The 16,405-nt window shown below is 35.7% G+C and overlaps 1 protein-coding gene across 2 annotated transcripts in view; it reads left to right on the plus strand.

The window, feature by feature from the left end:
- Window positions 1-16,405, plus strand: part of DROSHA (drosha ribonuclease III) — a 169,148-nt gene that overhangs the window by 126,495 nt on the left and 26,248 nt on the right. For both annotated transcript variants that reach the window (XM_063451827.1, XM_063451828.1), the window contains 3 exons: window positions 7,147-7,249; window positions 7,348-7,418; window positions 12,940-12,984. In XM_063451827.1, coding sequence (XP_063307897.1) covers window positions 7,147-7,249; window positions 7,348-7,418; window positions 12,940-12,984 — 219 coding nt within the window. The remainder of the gene's footprint in view (window positions 1-7,146; window positions 7,250-7,347; window positions 7,419-12,939; window positions 12,985-16,405) is intronic.

The raw sequence follows: 16,405 nt of genomic DNA on the forward strand, positions 1-16,405 counted from the left end.
ACCCTGATAGTCACATATTGCAGAAGTACGTGATAGGAGCCCACCAGATTCCCAAATTAAGGCAGCAACCTTAATGGACAGCCATTGCTTGACTCAATGAGTCACCTCGGAAGAGTAGATTTCCCCTTAACAGCCCAGCTGAGTTGTTTCTGTTACACTCCAGATGTCCGTATCTTCTTCAAACATTCTCTCCATATTGTTCTCTTTTACAGATCAAATTATGACCCAACGCTCATTGCGCAATAATAGCTGCAATCTAGGCAAAAATTTTATCCTGGTTTGACCTATGTTAAAGGGTCTAACCCTATTGCCATTGAAGGTGTAACTCCATGCCAGCCCTTGCTGACTAATGTTCCTTCTCCTTATATCGGATGTCGGTCGTCAGCCTTCACGCATCCAATAGGGGCAAGGTGCCCCCATGCCATTGAGACCCCCGTTCTCTTCCTATACTGCTATATGCACTGCAGCGAGGGGGAATAACATCATCAGAGGATGAACTGCCTGACATAAAAAAGCTTGGCCATGGCACTTTTATATATATATATTTTTTTTGGGGGGGGGGGGATTGTCAATAATAGGTTCAATACAAGAATCTCTTGGGCAAAATGGAAAGTTGGTAAGAATCTCGGTCGTTATGGGAAAGTTTAAAACCCCTACCACCAAGTGCATAAATGGGTTGTTATTCAACCCCTTTGCATAGTGCACCCCATTAAATACTTTAGTAGAGTTTCCCAGTGATAATTAATATCAGAACTATAACATGTAAAACTGAACATACTTTAAATTGTAAAATGTAATGTAAGGCTGTCAATATATCCATTTTGTTTGCGTTGCATAAAAATGGTAATAATATGAAGAATGACATCTTAACTTTGTCATCTCAAATGTGTCTTATAATCACATTTTTTTTTTTATATCTGTACTGTGTGGGTTTATAAGTAAAAATATTTTTATGGATTATGTGAATGCGGATTGTTGTAATACAGTAGTCTAAAGAGAAAGTACCTTTTAGATTGTACTTAATCTATCCCCATATGCAAAAACATTCTGAAACCTCATAAATGCTTTTAACCTTGTTAGCAACGTAAGGGACTGAAAAGCAGCTTTATAAATTGACTTGTTGACCATTCTGGCACGTAGAGGTTTTACAAGGGGGGTAGATGGTATTTCTTATATATTCCAGAATCAATGCTCATGAATATAAAGTATGATTTTCTCAATCAAATTTTCAATACTTTAATTTTGCTTGTGAATATATTGCTATGTATATCCTGCATTAACATAATTAATATAAGTTAACATTTCCATCATTGATCTGAAATATGTAATTTCATGGCTGTGAACCAGGAAAAGTAAGTATGTGTTTTGTTTTTTCTTTGTTCAGGTTTTTTTTTTCTTTAACGGTATAGGGAAAATGTAACATCAATAAATCGATATAGGTAGGAGTATTGAAAAAATCTAAATAATGGCTTTGTGCCTGTAGTATAACAGCACGCCATTAAAGTCCATTATGTCTGTATTAATGTACCTAGGATTTTTTTTGGATAATCTTTTCCAGACACTCCCCATTGCTTTGAATTTTAATCAGAGCTTCAGACCTGCAGTGCACTGTATCAATTCCCTGAAGGCCATAAAAGAAATGAACTCCAAAACAGGCTAGAGCTCTGAAGCCTAGATGGTCCTTTATGAGGAACAAAATGGAATGTAATGTGCAAATATGTGCTATGGAAATACTAATACAGGCCCAGGATGGCCTCATAAATTCTCCATTTTAATGCGACAGGAATTCACCCTGAATGAGATGTTAGAATTGTTCGCGCTATTTATTTTTCTGATCTGAGATAGTGTTCCTTTAACAAAAACCCAACGGCTTATGTCTTTTACATTAAAAATTCAAACCCTATTTAGACCCTGATTATTCTCCCTCCACTCCCCAATTGTAAATTATTATTTTTTTTTTGTTTGTTTCTACTTTTTTTTTCTTCTGTGCATGCTCTGCCTCCTGTGACGTCATTGTTAAGGTGTCACTTGGGGGGACGTGGGGACGAGATGCGTATACGTGGCCAATTACATGCTTCTCATAAGAAAGAGTTCATTCCAATGCTTTCCTATGTTCTGCATTTGATCACATGACTGAGTTTCACTGTGTTCTGAAGGAGGAAGTGCCTCGAAGACGGCCACTGGAATTGTTTAACCCTGTAAAGGAACCATTGCCGTTTCTAGAAAACGGCAATATTTTACATTGCACGAGTTTAAGCCACAGGGACACTGCACTTAAACCACTTCAAAGCAATGTAGTGGCCCTTTAAGGTTATATTTATTTATTTTGATGTGGTTATTTAGGGAATGTTGTACAGATGGAAGCACAGATGTAACTGGTGAAAAGAGAAAAAAAAAGAAAACAATGCTGTGATTTAATTGCTCTCCCCTTTCCTATTTAGAATAAAATACAAAATAGCACTTCAAACATGCTCTAACTATGGATATGACAGTTGTGGCTATTTAAAACGCATCTGATTGCTTAATTTGATAAGAAAATCTGTAAAAGCTTTAAGTTCTGGCATTTGCGTCTTTAAAAATGTCATAGTCGTTAGGACAGAATATATTTGTACATATAGATTTTTTTTCATTTTTTTTCTTTTCTTTCCTCTAATTTACTCATGAAGGGAAAGAAATGCGAAACTTGTCTTGTTGCACAGATGAGAAACTAATCAGCGATAATGGAAAAAGATGGCATTAACATACAGTCGTACAATTAAAATTCTTTCTTCACTTTTTAACCTTTAATTTTTTTAAGCAGAAGAATATAAGATTTAATTTTTATTTTTTTATTCTGGGAGTTTAACAAGGAAGAAAAAAAAATGATCAAATACATTTGTGCCAGTTTTGTAACCCAAAGAGCTATGTGACAAGCGGTTATTTAATGTTTCTTACAGTAGAAGACATTTCAGATATGCCAATAAATATTTTATCACTCTGAATGTTAACAACTGCATTGAACTATTCCATTGCATTAAATTGGCAGTTCTATTTTGGGTGAAAGGAAAGATTTAACCCAACTGTAGATCCCTTCCACATAACATATATATTTAAGTCAAAGTTTTTTGCTTGTTTTGTGTTTTGTAATTCAATTTTTTTTTTCTAATTTTATTATTTAAGTAGCAATATTAAAATCATGACTCCAATCCCAGCCACAGCCCTTAATACAGCAAACATAGGATATGCAACATCTGAATTACCTATCCAGCATCCTGGCTGGCCGAGCATAATAAGACGTAGAGTCCAGATCCGCTGCTTTTTAAGCCGACTCATAATTTAATCCCTAAATGTTTTAAAAGACGTTGCTCATTTTGTCACAAAATGTTAAACACATTATGGAGGTGTTTAATTTAAGAGGCACAATGAGCCTTAACGTGAAAAGTCAAAGCACTTAACAAAAAAAAAAATATGAAATGCACGTTAAGTGAAGTTAGATTTTAAGCTTTCAAGGCAAGTAAGAGCTAATGCTGTAACCTGTGATGAACCGATATGCCAGATTCGCACAGATATTTGTTATCCACCATTGTATGAACAACAGATATTGTCCTTTCCCTGGGATAGTTACCTATATATAGCACTGCACATTAGTGTGTTAAACGGACACAATTAAGCCTCGTTTCACAACAAATATAGACCTGTGATGGCTAATGATCACAAACACATTAGCATTTTAAGGTTAATTAAAATAGACAGGCTACACTTTTGTGATATATATATATATATATATATATATATATATATATAGTTCTAAAATATGGAGATATTATTGTGTAAACTAAAGGGATGTTTCTTTTGATTTCTGCCCTTTTAGACTAAGAAGCTGTTTATGGTTGCTGTTATAACACTATTATATTACCTGTAATTTTTTTTTCTGGTACTCCGCATTGCTAGAATTCTCCATCTGCTTAGGACTGCAACTCTAATTATTACAGCCATTCGAATGGTCAGTTGAGCAGACTAGTAAATATAGTGTACAGCAATTTTGCGGTTTTCAGAAAACTGTTAAACAGATTCTATTTAGTCATGAGCCATTCAATCTAGTCACTAGTGGAAAGTGGACACAACAGGATCCCAACGGACACATTTCTCTCCCTAGTCATAATCATCACAATTACACACATGAGCTGCATACATCATTATTTAAATTATCTCTCTTGTGGTTGAATGCTGCTTTTGCGCATGAATTGCGTTGACATGTTAAGCAAACACAAGAGGTAAATGGTAGTGTTCACTACTGTTATGAATTTATCATTCACATTCCTGCAGCACAATACCAAACCAAAGAAAAAAATCTGCCATTTTTACACCCACCCAACCACACACACACAAAATTCATGTTCATATTCATTGTTTAAAACAAAATGGGTGTTATTCCTTCTGGAAGTTTTGTTGGCTTTTTTTTTCTAGTTTTGTGTGTTGTGTAACTGTCATTGTAAACCACAAGGGGTTTCTTGTCAGACTGGAAAAGCTATATTAACAGCTTCATACAGACTATAGGGAGTCTAACTGCAGCCCTCTGGATATTTGTGGTTTACAAAAGCTATACTAGAACTGATTACAGGGAATTATGGACAGTAGCTAGTGGATAGTGATTTCCTTAACCTCCCTAAAAAAAAAAAAAAAAAACGTAATTGCCTACACTTTCTTTGAATTTAACATGGTGACCATTAGCAGTGAAACATAACAAAAACACTACCTCCCCCAATTCATGTGTAATGGTTTTATTTATTTTAATATAAAATGTCACAAAAGTTACTCATTTGCAGATGCAGTCCAAACAAGAGGCATCAGTGTGTGACATCACGAGGCACTCCCCCCCCCATAGACCACCAATTTTAATGTATAATTATCCAAGTAATCCTGGTGAATGGGCAAAGCTTGTCTACCCATTGCCCATCCTTCCATGCTGGTGCACTCCGATTTCTTCTTCAGTGCTGATTGGCTTTTGGTCCTAGCTTTAGAAAGAACACTTAAACCGATGGAATACAGCATTCCTTTTTATTTTTGGATTACAGCCCCACAACACACAAAACAATTGTTAAGAATAAGAATAGCTATAGAACCTGGTGCAGCTGCCCTGCCTCTAATTAAGCCATCAGTTCTGATTACTTTTGTCCAATGCAATAGTAGCATTCTACATGTTTGGCATCATCATGCTTTGTGTGATGACTCAGAATAGTCTTCAATGTGGCTGTCAGTCTAACTAGAGCAGTGTTCCCCAAACCAGTCCTCATGGACCCTAAACAGTCCAGGTTTGTCAGTATCTCCATTGGAATAAAACAGGGAAATTTATAAATCCTGGACTGTTGGTGGGCTGGGTTGGGGAAAATTGCTCTGGAGGAGTGGTTTAGGCAAAATGTAAACCATGTCAGACAAAAGGTGCAGTATCTATTCACCAATGCTACTTCATTAATATGAAGTGGCCGTGCTGCTTAGAGTGTCCCTTTAAAGGAACATGCCATAGCCATAAAGAACTTTAGTTGTATGAAGCGCATTAGAGGTTAACAAAGTGCTACTGTTTAATCACTTTATAAAAGTGCCAATATCAAAAGAAATCGACAATTTCTGGAAAAATGCAAAGACGCACCTTAACATCTCAGTCAGACACACAAGAAGGTTCTCTTCCAGACCACATTGTGCCCCAACTGGCTATGATTCCAGTAGAGAAGCAGTAGATTTAATGCATCTCTATGAAAATCATTGGATACGCAGCATGCCAATTGCCATTCATGTGCTTTGTATCTCAGTGTTTTTTTACGAGAAGCATTGAATTGGCCTAAAGATTATCTGTACTGGTGAAGCTACAGTAAGGGGCCACCTTACTAATGTATTACAGTTTAGTTAAAGGGACACTATAGTCACCAGAACAACTACAGCTTAATGTAGTTGTTCTGGTGAGTATAATAGTTCCCTTCAGGCATTTTCATGTAAACACTGCCATATAGTGATCCTTTAACTCTTTATTGACAAATGTAAGTATTTATAACACTGGAATGCTTTAATTCAAGGCTGCCCAACAGGTAGATCCCCAGATGTTGTAGAACTACAACTCCCATGATGCGTTCTCATTCTAAATGCATTCTAAAGACATGCAAAGTATCATGGGAGTCTTAGCTCTACAACATCTGGGGATCTACCTGTTGGGCAGCCCTGCTTTAAGTTATAGTGGCAGCACCTGTCCACTACACTGTGGTCTGCAAGGATACTGAAACAGAAAGTGTACAAATAAATGCAAGTTGTACAGGCTGTAAAATAAATAACTACATTTTGAGAAAGTTTAATGCTGTTCAAAAATGAGTTTAGTAAATTTGTTGTGATATTCAATCTTTAATTTCTTTACTATTTGACACTGTCTAGTATCTTGTATATGCTGTCTAAATTATTGTAAGAATAATTTTGAATCAACATGTGAATGCAAATTTCATCACTATCTTTTTTGAATTTTTTTTTGTTTATTTTTGTTTTTTAACAGTTGCTTGTGTTTAGATCTTGTCACCTGTATCAATGACAAAAATCAATATTTTCTCACTGTATTAATTCACTCTTCCTAAAGTTAAGGGGGAAAAAGTAGAGATACTTCACTTTAATATCCATATTTCAAAGCGGTTTAGTCAGGAAGAAATTATTTACCGCCTTGAGTGAAAATCTGAAATACCGGTACTTTCTATCTGGTAATAATAAAAGGACCTTGTTACCTTAGTCAAGGTCTCATCTAAAAAGCTCCAAGCAGCCTTGATTTGGTTGAAATACTTTGGATGCTTGAAGTTGCAATAGATGGTGGCATTGCATTCTCTACCTATGTCACGAGGTAATCTCATTCATTTTGTGCTGTATTATAGCCGATATAAGTTTTTGCATTCTCTTAGTCATATACACAATATGTAAGTCAAACACACACAGTTTATTTACTTAACTAACACTTAACAATTTCATTACTGAGCATGTATGCAGGTATATATTTTACTAATGTTTTCACTTTTTTTTTTTTCTTCTTCTTCTTGTTTGGAAAGATTTCCATGTGGAAATCACATTGGTACTGTAATATATATATATATATATATTGTGGATTTTATTTATATATATAATTTATTTATTTTTCTTTTCTAGAAGCTGGAATTGGATCGTTACATGTTGTACGCACATGGCCCAGACCTCTGTAGAGAATCTGATTTGCGGCATGCCATGGCAAACTGCTTCGAAGCACTCATGGGTAATCATTCTTCAGCAACCAAATGGAATTTTTATATTGTCCATACGTGATGTAATGGACTTTCTACTGCAGCGTGTGATCAATGTTTGTTTTTGCAGGTGCCGTTTATTTAGAAGGTGGCCTTGCTGAGGCAAAACAGCTATTCGGGAGACTGCTCTTCAATAATCAGGTAATGGGTATTTCCGTTACCATTGCCCGTTATAGGGTCCAATGAAAAATAGATAGGCAAGTAGATCTGTCACTTGAGCAGAGAAGCATTAGTGCAGTAGACAGAAATCTGTTCTGCAAAACGCATAACAGGATTTCTGTGTGTAGAGGGTGAATGCACATTTCCTTTTTACATCAAGAGAAATGTAAAAACTGTCACACCATAAGGACTCAAATGGTAGAGTGAAAATTACTTTTATATTTTTAACCCTATCTATGGAAAAACTACTCTCCTCCAGATTACACATTTTATTTGCAATTGTCATTCTGTCGTCTGTCGCCTCTCTATTTTCATTGTGCCTTAAAACACACTCAATATAGATACTATGTGTTTATTATAAATGTAGCATTCGGGGCAGATACAGAACCCAAATTCAGGAGGGATGTGCAGGATTACGTGCCAATTCCAAAAGCTGGACATGTATATCCACACAAATACAGATGGATACATTTACAAATATGCATATACTGACTACCACCCACATGCATTTAGGCATGCAGCGTCTGCTATGACACATACACGGATGCTCTGACTCTTGCTTGAAAAATATTCTTTCCCTGTATGTGCGAAGGCTTGCTAAGTGGTGGCCTTACCGTGGGCATGGGGCCAGTAAGATAATAGCAGGGGGAGGGGAACCTGGTCTTCTAACTGTGGGCATTGGATGGGGACTTTAAATTAAATAACTTTTCAAGACTTGTGATAGGAATATTGCTAGGCAAGTTTCAAAAGTGAGACATGCCTGTCACAGCACTCCAATCAGAGAACCCTAACTAAGAATTATAAGCATGGGAAAGTATTTAGGAATCATTATCCCGCCTTGAAGCCTCATTTTGTGAAGAACCCTTGAGTGGCTCACATGGAATTTTTTTTTATTTTTTTTGTCTTGCGTCACATTTTCAATTTTTTTCATCAATATATATATATATATATATATATATATATATATATATATATGTATATATATTTTTTTTTATCCAGCAGTTATCTACTTTGCAAATTGTCCCTTTTTATATTCAATAGTTGATTCAGGTTATTATGGATTTTATTTTGGCCTTTTTGGGGAATAATAAAAAAAGGTATTAGTTTTAAGTTTTATTAACCCTCCTTGCTTGTTTAATGATATTATGACACCAAGCCTCCTCACTCAGTGTGAAGGGTGCTAGGCTGTGTAGTTTTATTGCAAGCAGTGTTAATTTTGTCAGCATAATTTTAGACAAATAAATGTTTTGAGACTCGGTCGACTAAAACAATTCAGATTACCAAAATACGACTAAAATTGCATTTTGGTCAAAAGACTAAAACAAAATTTCAGTTTAGTTTTAGTCAGTCATATTCCATCAAAATTAACACTGCACAGAGGGTATGTGGAATGGCAAAAGAGACATATCAGGGCTTAGGAGAGAGACACGTAGAGGGGCTGGGAGGACACAAAGAGACACAGAGAGGCTAGGGAAGGGGCAAACGAGAGAGAGTCGTTATTTAACCCTTTCAGGACCGCTGACGGTTCAGGACCGTCAGCGGTAAAACGTGCGTTTGGACCGTCATAACGGTCTGGGGCTACTTACCTGATCGCCGTCGGTCCCACGGCGGCGATCAGTGCTCCACCCGGTCCAGGGGGGTTGCCTGTCTGCCCGGGCAGTCCCCCCTCGGCAGATCAGGACCCCACGGCCATGTGATCACTCGATCACATGACCGCAATAGGTGTCTGTGTATCTGCCTGCAGGGGGACTGTCTGTGCTGACAGGCAGTCTCCCTGCAAGTGAATAATCCAAAAAATAAAGTTAAAAAAAAACAGTGTAAAATCAGTGTAAAAAAAAAAAAAATATGTGTATATATATATATGATATATATACATGTATTTTATCTATATATAATACATGTATATGTATCATATATATAATGTCATATTAAGTGTATTTTTATATTTATATATACGTATATTAATATAAAAATACACTTATATTTAAATTACACACGAATATATACAATATATATAATTGCTATATATATGGTATATATATATTATTATAAAATACAAATAATATGTTAATAAAAATAAATAACAAAAAATAAAAATAATTTTTAATAATTATAAAAAAATATTTATATATGCAATTTTATTCTAACAGTATTTTGATATATATATTTATATCAAAATATACTTAGAATGTAATGATATATATATCTATGTATAAATAAATAAAAACAATACGAAATATACATATGTCCATATACATAATTACATAAATAATTTCATAAATATACACGTAGACGTCAAATATATAAATATGTATATATATTAAAATTCTACATGTGTATTTATGTAATATTTTTACCTAATTAAGTAATTTTAATGATTGCAATTTGAGGGACCTGCCTGCCAACCCAGGCCGAAAGTCCAGATAATTTAATTTGCTAGCACTATGTTTAACCCTGTAACTTTCTATGACACCCTAAAACCTGTACATGGGGGTACTGTTTTACTCGGGAGACTTCGCTGAACACAAATATTAGTGTTTCAAAACAGTAAAACATATCACAGCGATGATATTGTCAGTGAAAGTGAAGTTTTTTGCATTTTTCACACACAAACAGCACTTTCACTGAGGATATTATTGCTGTGATACATTTTACTGTTCTGATACACTAATATTTGTGTTCAGCGAAGTCTCCTGAGTATAACAGTACCCCACATGTAGAGGTTTTATAGTGTTTGTGAAAGTTACAGGGTCAAATATAAGGCTTGATTTTACTTTTTTTTTTATTGAAATTTGTCGGATTGGTTAGGTTGCCTTTGAGAGCGTATGGTAGCCAAGGAATGAGAATTAGCCCCATGATGGCATACCATTTGCAAAAGAAGACAACCCAAGGTATTGCAAATGGGGTATGTTCAGCCTTTTTTAGTAGCCACTTAGTCACAAACACCGGCCAAAGTTAGCGTTTCTTGCATTTTTAACACACAAACAAATATAAATGCTAACTTTGGCCAGTGTTTGTGACTAAGTGGCTACTAAAAAAAACTGGACATACCCAATTTTGAATACCCTGGGTTGTCTACTTTAAAAAAATATGTACATGTTAGGTGTGTTTCGGGGATTTATGACAGATAACAGTGTTACAAGGTCACTATTGATACATTTAAAATATATATATATTGAAACAGCAATTTCCTACTTGTATTTATAGGCCTATAACTTGCAAAAAAAAAGCAATAAAGCATGTAAACACTGGGTGTTTTTAAACTCGGGACAAAATTTTGAATCTATTTAGCAGTTTTTTTCATTAGCTTTTGTAGATAAGTAAAAGATTTTTCAAGTAAAAGTCCAAAAACATGTTTTTTTTTTACATTTTTCACCATATTTTATTATTTTTTTTAAATACAATATTGGACATAATACAAATAATGGTATGTAAAGAAAGCCCCTTTTGTCCTGAAAAAAACAATATATAACTTGTATGGGAACCGTAAATGAGAGAGCGGAAAATTACAGCTAAACACAAACACCACAAAAGTGTTAAAACTGCTCTGGTCCTTAACGTACAAACATCGCAAAAACAGGCCGGTCCTGAAGGGGTTAAACCCACTACATTTTAGTAGTGTTGATTAAATTCTCCAGTAGATTTAGTTGACTAGAATTTACTTGACTTTTAGTCGACTAAAATCAACTAAAACAATTCAGATGACTAAAATACTGCTAAAATGCCTTTTCTAGTCAAAAGACTATGACTAAAACTAAATTTAAATTTCCTTCCAAAATTAACATTGATTGCAAGTTGTTTGGCTAGGGGACTGAGGACTCTATCCACAAGTTGGGGTCTTGATGACAATTTGGTTTATGGATAATGCACTCACCATCCACTCACTGTTTAGCAGATAGGCCCAAACTTACGGCATGGCTTGTGAGGGCATAATAGATGTTTATAGCCTCCCTTGAAGTAATATGCAGGTCACACTAACTGGGTTTTTTTAATTTGTTTTTTTCTTTCATGTGGCGGCAAGTTAGCAAGCACTGGCCAGTCGCCACTTGCTTAACTCAGGGCCAGGAGTTTTTTTTTGTTTTTTTTGTTTGTTTTTTTTTGCTGGCTGCTAGCCCTGATAGTATTCAAACCCACACTTAAATGCATTCAAACCCACACTTAAAAAAAATCTGTGCTATTGAAATATTCCAAATCCTATCCTAAACCACCAAATTTAATCAGGACACCAAGTGCATCTGGCCGATTTGTTGCAAATTCATTCGGGATAGATGAATCTCGACCATAATCATTTTTAGTAAATATGAGAATTGCCATTCTGGTCAGAATTCCAGACATCTGGTGTTTAGTGTATTGCCTTGTTAGTCTCAGGATCTATGCACAAATTGTATGTATTGCATCTATAACCACTGTACTTCGCAACTCAATGGTGATATATTTATCCAATGTTTTAAGCAGATAATTAGAAAGGACAACATTGGAAAATACAATACTGTATATACTATAGTAATTGTTGAGAAGCAAATATTAATGAGGCTGTCTTCAACTTTAAAATACCATATATACATATCTGGAAACTGAAGATCTCCATCACGTTTTTCTTCTTTTTTATAGGGTAATTAGGGCTAGTGCTGGGCATAGGACTATTCCAGCATAAGACTGGTGGACCTGGCTGAAAGTAGTCTGTATCTGTAGTGACCTCAAAAAGAGTGGGCTGAATATACTGAGGCTCGTTTACATCTAGCTTCTTGGTGGGCAGACTTACAACACCTTTCCAGAAAGGGTCAAAACCAGACCTTTTGGATCAAACTCAATATGTTTCCAGATATGCTTATCACTTGAAACATACACTCCCTTAATAAAAATGCAGTTTGTTGCAATACATCCAACCTATGATGGCATTCCAGTGATATCATGACTTGCGAGTGTTAATAATCTAAACATCTGGACTGCGATAAAGATATGCATTCCAAAATCTGGGCTATTTCAATAATGAGGGATTTTCCTAACCTTGGCCCTGAATGGGTTTAATTATTGCCAAAATGTATGTTATTTTCCTCAGTTTTTTTTTTTTTTTGGTCTGACTTTTGTTCACTGTGTTTTAATGTTTTTTTTTGTGTGTTTTGTGGATTTTAATGTATTGGTCCATTTTTAAAGAAAGCCATCATGAATGTATGTACAAATGTTAAACAATTAATTGTTGTTTTCATTTTTAAATACTGCTAGTAATTCATATTGTTGGCTTCTAATTATTATCCCCGGATTCATTTGGCAAGGCGATCATTTTCCTTGCTGTAAGCCTTGTCTTGCTAGGTGCTTTAGGCGATGTCAGTTGTGTGTATAAGCTTTTTATTTTCAAATTAATTTGCAGGCAGTATTGGATTTTCTGTAAGCAGAGTCAGCATCTAAAATAGTTGTGTATTTCAAGTAATGACATTTTATTTAGTGCTGTGGAATTTGCTAAATGATTGCCTAGAGCATTAATGGCATTTTTCAACATCTACAGGACCTCCGGGACGTGTGGCTTAATTATCCTCTACACCCACTTCAAGTAAGCAAACTCTCCCCTTATTGTAATGTATTATTGCTTTTTATTTATTTCCCCCTTCTGTTTGATTCCATTATTTGGCATTTGTGATACCGGTACAGGATTTATTAACAAGCTGTGTGCTGTACATATATATCATCCTCTGAAGTGTGTAAACCAAACAACTGGAATTAACTCTGCCTCCAACGAACAAGAGCCAATTTCTTTTCTGTCCCGCGAGAACATTTATTTTAGTGACTTTTTTATTTTGCTTAGGTCGAATGTGTCATTTTTTATTTTTTATGATGTGAACAAGCCATTGTTTAAAAGCGACCTTAATCTAAAACAACAGACATGTCTAACAGCCTTGCATGCAGTTGGAACATTTTTTGTTTTGTTTAATATTTAATATTAACTCTCTTTTATTGTTATTTCTTTCCTTCAAACTACATTTAGCCAGTTCCATTTAAAATCAGTTTTTTATTGCCGAACCACAAAGTTTACTTCATACATATTGTTTAATAAGTCTAACCTTTTAATTATATATATATAGTTATAGTAAAAAAAGAAATCCAGCGCGCACTCCCTTATCTACTAAACAGCTAGTTTTATTAAAAACACCTAATCTAGTCAAAAAATAATGGGGATTTAGTTACACTATATGATCATACATTGCATAAGCCTGCCACAACGTCAATGTACCCCATCTTTGGCAGGTTCTACTCTCACTTCCAACTGTCTACTAAATGAGCTACTCACTTGGGGAAATCGTTCCATCTCGAGTTCTCTGCAGTACAAGGCTGAAATAGGGTCCTGAGATGAGACACCTGTGACAAGGGGCGGTGCATAACCAAGGAGCTGGCTAGACTCCCAAATATATATGGAAACACAAGGGGCTGGCTGCACTCATCTAAACATGCTTAAATGGGGTGCTGCTGGGGGCCAATAAGTACAGTAAAAATAGAAATCCAGCGCACTCACTTATCAACTAAACAGCTACTTTGATGCTGACAGATTTAACTAGTTTTATTAAAAACACCTAATCTAGGCAAAAAATAATGGGGGTTTAGTTACATTATATGATCATACATTGCATAAGCCTGCCACAAACGTCAATGTACCCAATCTTTGTGGCAGGCTTATGCAATGTATGATCATATAGTGTAACTAAACCCCCATTATTTTTTCCTAGATTAGGTGTTTTTAATAAAACTAGTCAAATCTGTCGGCATCAAAGTAGCTATTTAGTTGATAAGTGAGTGCGCTGGATTTCTATTTTTACTGTACTTATTGGCCCCCAGCAGCACCCCATTTAAGCATGTTTAGGTGAGTGCAGCCAGCCCCTTGTGTTTCTCTCTCTCTCTCTCTCTCTCTCTCTCTCTCTCTCTCTCTATATATATATATATTATATATATATATATATATATATATATATATATATATATATATATATATATATATATATGTATATAACTGACTAAGTTTCTAAGTAGACCTAAATGTCTAGTTGCTCCTTTCCTGCTGGAGATAAAACGTCTAGCCATTATATGGAGTGGCTGAAACTAGTATTAACTTATACCTGGGAATGAAACAAACTGTGTGTTCTTAATTGAAGCCTTGCAAAGACTTCTCATTGAGCTGCATTGGAAAGTCTGTGATAGGGCAGCCACAAAAAGACTGGGCTGGGGAAGAAGGAGAGGGCTTACAGGCTGCAGACAAGAAAACTGCAGCTTTTGCAAGCCGTTCTTAGATATAGCCCAATTTAAAAAGGCATAATTAAATGTGTGCATGCTTTCTATTGGACTATATCCACTAAACAGTGATTTATTCATTTTTTTTTTTTTCTTGCAGTGGATTCTCCCTTTAAACATACTGACAGCCAGGTTAAAATGAAATAGGACTCCCCATTTTATTTTGGTAATAAGTATCTTGATAATTACCTAGACTAATTAATATGTCAGGCCAGGGAATGGGATAAAGTGAAAATATTAGTGCACTGGATGCAATAATCCTTACATCTGTGGAAATTACACCAGTAATTACATTTAAAAATCATCTATTACTTGTGAAATAACCTCATAACTTGTCAAAATGCTATGTATTCTTTTAAGTGTGCATTTAGATATTTGGTCTCCCGGAGATCAGGCTTCTGAGACTGAATTACAGGAAGCGCGAAGTGCCCTGATATTTTTTTCCTTGTTGCTTCTTTTTCTCTGAAATGGGTGCTCTAAGCACCTAAATAATTTTAGCATAATGAAGCAGTTTTGGTGTATAGATCATGCCCCTATAAATTTTCATTACCAATTTCTCTGATGTACTCTCATTTAGGAGTTAAATCACTTTCTTTATGCAACTGTAGTCTCACCTCCCCTGGCTGTGACTTACACATCATCCATGACATTTTTTTTGTTTTCAATCAGATCTTACAGCACAGTGTGTTTATTTCAGAATGTATTTACTGCTTTGTTGTTTGAACTTTAAGCCCACTAATCTACAAGACAAATTCTAAATGAAACATAATGTGCATAATATGGGGGTGGCTGGGGCTGCATAAACATAGTGTTTTAATTACTAAATGGTAGAGAAATTAAGCAGGAATACTGCAGAGGAATGATCTATATGCCAAATTCCTTTATTTAAAGGAACACTGTAGGCACTGTAAGTTAAATTTCATAGAAGAGGTTAAAGTGCCTGGAATACCCTGGCATTATCCTTCCATTCAGAATAAAACTATTTTTAATGGTTCAGTGCTAAATGAGGTTCCCGAACAGCCAATGCCATTTGGTGTTGCTTTAGCCAATTATGAAGCATTAAACTGAGCAGCAACGAGTAACTGTGATTGGATTTGATTGTCAACTGACTGCTTTTATCCCATCACTGCACTTACTGATGGTATGAACCATAGATATAGAATACCTAGATGCCGCACGTCGATGGAATTCTCTGCTGAGCAGCAAGAAATGTGGCGGCCATCTTGGACCGGTCGCCGCTCTACTGAAGCAATTGAAGAACATTTGGAAAGCCCATCTCACTAAAGGTAAGTGAAGGACTTGGGGGCACTTATAGCCCTTAGTACCCCTACCCCATGTCATTAATACCCCTACCCCTAATCCTTAATACCCCTACACACACAGTGTTAATACCCCTATCCCTATGGTGTTAATACCCCTACCCCTACAGTGTTAATACCCCTGTGCTGGGATAGGGGTATTAACACTGTGTGTGTAGGGGTATTAAGGATTAGGGGTAGGGGCATTAATGACATGGGGTAGGGGTATAAGGGCTATAAGTGCCCCCAAGTCCTTCACTTACCTTTAGTGAGATGGTCTTTTCAAGGGTTCTTCAATAGCTTCATTAGAGCGGCGACCGGTCCAAGATGGCCGCCGCATTTCTCGCCGCTCAGCAGAGAATGCAGCATATAGGTATTCTATATCTATGGTATGAA

Source organism: Pelobates fuscus, chromosome 4 (genome assembly GCF_036172605.1).
Source record: "Pelobates fuscus isolate aPelFus1 chromosome 4, aPelFus1.pri, whole genome shotgun sequence".
NCBI classification, from domain to species: domain Eukaryota; kingdom Metazoa; phylum Chordata; class Amphibia; order Anura; family Pelobatidae; genus Pelobates; species Pelobates fuscus.